The 6,000-nt window shown below is 51.3% G+C and overlaps 1 protein-coding gene across 2 annotated transcripts in view; it reads left to right on the plus strand.

Annotated features, from left to right (window-relative positions):
• The window catches only part of NDUFA10 (NADH:ubiquinone oxidoreductase subunit A10), a 64,195-nt gene extending 58,851 nt beyond the window's left edge, over nucleotides 1-5,344 (plus strand). For both annotated transcript variants that reach the window (XM_014842851.3, XM_044751345.2), the window contains one exon: nucleotides 4,895-5,344. In XM_014842851.3, the coding sequence (XP_014698337.1) occupies nucleotides 4,895-4,963 (69 nt within the window). In that variant the 3' untranslated portion in view covers nucleotides 4,964-5,344. The remainder of the gene's footprint in view (nucleotides 1-4,894) is intronic.
• The last annotated feature ends 656 nt before the right edge of the window (nucleotides 5,345-6,000 follow it).

The raw sequence follows: 6,000 nt of genomic DNA on the forward strand, positions 1-6,000 counted from the left end.
CCCTACGACTTTGGGTGGAACGCGGCTTGGCGACTCACTCGGGAAGATCCATGCACGTTCGTGTGTGCAACTTGCTGTGTCTTCTCCTTATGTAGTAACTTTTTGATTTATGATGGAAAATGGAAGAGGTGGGGAAACAACCTCCCGAAAGTGTCAAATTCACCCAAGTGCCAAGGTTCAGAGCCGCAGTGAGTGCAGTTGTCCTCAGGCCGCGTGCCCAGAGGGGCTTTCAGAGTGCGTGGAGGGTTGAGTGTGATACTCTTGTCCCTCAGCCTGTGCGCGCTCAGCAGATGCTCACACTGTGACGAGCATGGCGTGTGTGGCCTGCTGCTGGGGTAGTCAGCCGCACACCCTTTCCGGTTAAACATGCATACGCACTTCTTTTTCTTTTTTTAACCTTAAACACTTCATAAGTAACAGTTCATGTAATATTTTCACAGAATTTTTGAATGAAATTGTATAGTTAGTAAAGAGGGGACCTTCAATTAGTCAGAATTTCTCCTAAATATTTTTATCTGCAAGAAGAAGAAAATTAAGATTAGAATTAAGTTCAGGTGGGAGAATGAGAAAACAGAAACAAAAAATTGAATGTTAGTGGCTTAAGTAAGATAGATGTTTGTTTCTCTCTCGTGTAAAAGTCCAAAGGAATCTCTTCTAGAGATCTTTGGCAGTTCTGCTCCACAAAGCCCTCTGGGATGCAAGCTCCTTTCCATTCACCCAGGGGGTGACCCTTGTCTCCATGGGTAGGGTGGCACCCGAGTTCCAGGGGCGGAGTGGAGGGGGAGAGAAGAAGAAGCGGTGAAGGGTGAGCCCACAGCCCTTCCCCACGCGCACATGGCTTAGCCCACATGCGGGGAAGGTTCGCTGGTGCTGAGGGTCCGGAGAAGCCGCCATGGACTCTTGAGTGATGGCGCTGCGTGGGAAGGTGCTGGAGGCTCTCCTCAGGGCGTCAGAGTTTGCTCCTGCGATGGCTGTGAACCGGGTTCTGGTGGTTGGCAGGCTTCTTTAAATGAGCAGATGCAAATAGGAAGTCATGTGAAAGAAGCAGCTTATTTTGCATTCTCAGTGTGAAATGCTCCAAATGGAAACCCTCCCCTGGTGCGGGGTGGGGGGGGGGGGTTGGGGGGGTGGGTTGTCTCTGTTGGCCTAACTGCTCTGAAAGGGGACCCTGAGGATCTGAGACCCTTCTCTGGATATCACAGCCGCTCCGAGAAGTCCAGAGAGCAGCTTTTGTGAGGCAATTAGTAGATTCTAGCTGGACTTAGCAGATTTGATGTACGGCGAGTTTTTCTTCTCTGCTCTGTGGTTTAAAATTCGATTTGCGAAGATGAAAGCAGAGCCAAACTGTCACCTACCCAGCCCGTCCTCAGCAGGTGCTCCTATGACGGCCTGCCTGGCCACCAGTGTTGAGCGGCAGCTGAATTCAGAAACCCTGGGAATGCTGACCGAGGGCGTCCCGAGAGAGCCACGGGCTGGCCGTTGTTTGCCCCGGGTGTTGGTGAAATTTGAAAACCTTTCAGAAGATCTTTCACAGAGAATGTAAACTTTCTGTTCTTTGGGCATGACGCTGTAGCTGGTCCTTCAGATAAAAAGAACTTCTTTTCTGGTAGATCCAGCTTTTAGATACAATAAAAATTAACAGTGTTCTTTTCTTGCTGCTGCATTTGTGTTTTAATAGCAATTTGCTAGGTGTTCTGTGGACTCAGAGAAACCGGGCTGTGCAGTGAGCCCAGGGCTCGAGCTGTGATCCCCAGCCCTCTGGCTGCCCTCCTGGCCCCGCTCTCAGCAGAACCTGCTCTCGCATGCAGCCCCAACTGCTCCTCTCCACTGGCTCCTGTTCTCATGGTGCAGACGTGCCCAAGTGTCTCCCATTGTAAACAGCAGAACATCCCTGTGTGAGCTTCCTGTAGCGGCTGTAAAAGCACCACAAACCGAGTGACCTAAAGCAATGCAAATGTGCTCTCTTACCATCTGGAGGTCAGCAGTATGACATCCAGGTGTTGGCAGGGCCTCTTCCTTTGGAGGCTCCTGGGGAAGATCTGGAGCCTTTCCTTTTCCAGCTCTGGAGGCGCCGCATTCCTTGACTTGTGTCCCCACATCAGTCTAACCTCTGCTTCCCTTGGCGCATCTCCTTCTCTGAACTGACCCTCTTTAGGACTCTCACGATGACCCCGGGCCTGCTGGATAATCCAGGATGATCTCCCATCACAAGATCCTCAACTTTATCATGTCTACGAAGTCCTTTTTGCCGTGTGAGGGCACATGTAGTCACAAGTTCTGGGGGTCAGGGTGTTGACTTCTTTGAGGGGCATTAACACGGAGACTCTCCCCACGCACGCACACCTGCTCTTGCCTTGTCTTCGTAGTCTGGCTTTTCTAAAGCAGCTGCTGTCCTTGTCCTTCTTTCCTTAGTTACCGATGGTGTCTCCCACCGTTGGGGTTCGTGGCCTCTTGTCAGAGCTGATGGACACTTCTTAGTCTGTATTTGACTTGAAGCCCATCGTGTCATGTGCTGCCCCCCTTCACCTCCTCCCTCAGCCTGCTCACCGCCCCTCAGTCCCTCTCGCCAGAACTTCTTCGCCCAGGAATCGGAGTTGCTCTCTACGGTGTCTTCTCTTCTCACGTTTACCCTGCTCACCCTCATCACTTCAGGCCGTGTCACCTCCCTCCCAGTTGCTGGCTGATGGCCGTGCATCTCTATCTCTAGCACAGCCCTGTCTTTGAAGCTGCAGGCTGTTTTCCGCTTCCCAGTGGTCAGCTCCACACACTGGCCCACAGGCTGCTTGCTGCTGTCCTGTTTCCACAACCAGGCTGGGTGCTCACCTTCCTTGCAGAGACAACCTGCATGCCCCCCCTCTTTTGCTCCTCCGAATTGCCCAGGCCTTCCAGAACCATTAAGACCTTACAGCCAGATGCAGGTTGGTCCCTGCGGCCCTCGCCCAGGGGCGGCACCTGCAGCTACTCTAGCCTGGTGACCACATTATGCCAAAGAAATGCCAGTCTCCCTCCTGGCGTCTTCCTGCCACTTCTGGTCTCCTGTAGCCTATGCAGCAACACCGGGTGTCTGCCTCTCCCCAGAGTGTCCCCTACTCTCTCTGCTGTCCCTGGACTCCACCAGACAGCTTCGTGTGCTCCCCGCTGGGCTCCACCTGCGATGCACACTCGGATGCGTGGCGCCTGCTCTTTCCCAGTCTCTTCCCAAGATTATAAATTCCTGGAGGAGCTGGATTTTTCTTTCTGTTTATCCTTTGTATTCCCAGAATGTTCTTGGCCCCTGAATGAATCCTCATTAATGGGGTATCCCAGACAGGAAGCGAGAGTCAGCCTGCACCTCTCTCCTCTCCCCATGGAGCAGCTCCCTGCCTCTAGAGGAGCACTGGCCGATTCCCCCGCTTCTCTCAGTCTCCTGACAGCCAGGCACTTGCTGCGAGTTACAGAATCCCACTTCAAACCCATGTAGCCAGCAAAGGAGACGCCGGTGGGCAAGACCGGGAACAGTGGAGGGTGGTCCAGGGCCTCATCCTCAGAGCGCTGTCTAGTCTTGAGAAGGAAGTGCAGGCGCTCCCTCGGGGCGCCGCAAATGTGCACAGCTGTGGAATGAGGGTGCCCACGCCCTGTGACCCTGTCCCTGCCTGGCTCCTGCATGAGGCCGTGGGAGGGCGCCTTTCAGTGACTCGCCCTGGAGAGGTGTGGCTGGCATTGAGTGCCTTTGCTGATTAGAATAAAGGAGGCTGATTTCTTTTTAAATGCTTTTAGTAGTTGCTCTTAAGGGCAGGATTTGGAAGATTTTTGTCTGTATGTGTGTAGTGTGTACAAATCCACTGTTAGTCCACACTGATTTGAAAACATGAAAAAGAAAACAGGATTTTGTTCCCACTTATGTAACTTGACAAAACATATTATGGTTGAGTGTTTCCCTAGTGGACGCAAACCGTCCGTCATGTTGTAAAGTACGCCCTCACAGCCCCCCGGTGGGAGCCACCCTCGGCTGGAGCCAGCGCTGCCCATTATGACCTTTATGATGGCCCGTGGCCACCTCACTCTCACCACACACTCCTTTCCCCAGGGGGATGCTGTATGACTGTGCGAAATGGTCTGTTTGCCACTCCATAGCCACCCTGTCTGTGCCTTGGGAGGCCGACCTCTGTGGACTGTCACCTGGACCCCTGCCCCCTGACTTCCAGTGGGGTACACAAGTGGGACGCGCTGGTGGGAGATGGGCTGGTGGGAGGGGAGAGAGGGACCAAGACCTCCGTCCTAGCTGCATTGCTGCCCCTCCTGCAGCTGCAGCCCCTGGGGGCCCGGGCTGCTTCCTCCTCCTGCCTCCTTTGTTGCTTTCCATAGCCCTGCCCACACAGACCTGCAGGGGCCCTGTGTTGAACTCACTTTGCTAGTCCTGAGAGTGTGCTCTTCTAGCCGGGACCTGGCGAATGCAGTGGCCCCTCCAGGTGTGATTTCATCCGGGGGCCTTTTGCCAGAAACTGTGTTTTCAAATCATGACGATCAAAGCCTGAGAACAAACGTGCTGTTTCCCAGGCTGCACACCACCCAGGTGTCTGCACGGCTCACTCCCATCTCCGGTTCTCACCCAAGTGTCACCCCGCTGTTCGCTTCACGTCCCTCCCATAGCACATAGCACAGGGTGCTCCTGACATGGACGGGAACACTCGGGTCAGCAGTTTGCATTTATAGCGCCCTCCGCCAGGATGGAAGCTCTTGCAGGCAGAGTTGTATTGAGTTTTACTGCTGCAGAATCCCTCACTGAGAAAGGACCCCTACAAAGCGGACCTCGCTGGTGCTGGGGATGAACGGATGAATTGGAGAAAGCCCTTGGGTGAGCTGGGGGACCGGGCGTCCATTGTAACCGATTTAACGATGGCTTTCCCTCCCGCAGCTGCCAGGCCGAAAGTACTGCCCTGGGTACAATGCAGACGTGGGCGACAAGTGGATCTGGCTCAAGTGACCGACCGCCTGCTGCTAAAGCTGCGTCGCAACGATGAAGAAGCTGCCAGTCTGCCCGGCTCTCCTGGACGCCTTTAAAATCAGGGGGAAAGTAAATGATCCAAAACTTGAACAGTAGAAGGAAAGGCCTAGCAAAAAGCAGTCTGCCCTGTAGTGTAGTTAAGGGTGTGGAAGGAAACTGCCGTCCCAAAGCATTTGGAACCTTCTAGCTTGATTTTGGAATGATCCGTAATTATCACTGAAAAAAAGAGAGAAGAGAGTCTGCTGTGAAAGACCGGATAAACTAGAAGAATTTCATTTCCTCCCAGATGGGTCCTGTGTCATGCACATTTTGTACATTGTTTCTTCACACCTCAAGAAATAAAAGTTCCTGTGGCACTTCTCTCAGCGTACTTGTGTGCACACACACGTCACATACACGCACATTCATCTACCCTTGTGCTCACTGTGGGCTTTGGTGGGTATGGTTTGATTCACATGTATGTTAGGATTGAAGAGTTTTTCTGAAGTATTTATTTTGTTTTAGCAGCCTAACTGCTACATGAGAGAAAGGGAGAAAAGTGAAGAGAAAATATGAAAAAGAAGAAATTGCCACCGATTTATAGAACAACGTATTTGTTTTAAAAGAAATTTTGGAAGTCTTATTGGTGGCCGTCACCATGTGCTCTCGCACGTAATTCTTCCTCTGAAGGGAGATTCCAGCTTCGTGTCAATGGGATAACATGCCAAATCAAAATAATGTACTCTCTTCTTTACCTAAAAATCAGGTTGTCAATCAAAAATGAGTAATGAAAGAGAAAATCACATTTCTTTGTTCACTCCTATTGAAACTTAGAAAACAAAAGTAAAATTGCTTGTCAGCTAATTGTAGAATTCAGCATTTTAAATGTTCAGGAGTTAAAGCTGTAAGCTGTGAATCCTATTAAATTCTGCGTTTTTTACTGTAGAGCTTTTTTACTATGGTGTTCAATAGGGTAGCTCCTAGCCACGGGTGACTTTTGAAATTTAAATGAATTAAAATTAAATGCAATTTAAAAT

Source organism: Equus asinus, chromosome 19 (assembly GCF_041296235.1).
Source record: "Equus asinus isolate D_3611 breed Donkey chromosome 19, EquAss-T2T_v2, whole genome shotgun sequence".
Classification (NCBI taxonomy): Eukaryota; Metazoa; Chordata; class Mammalia; order Perissodactyla; family Equidae; genus Equus; species Equus asinus.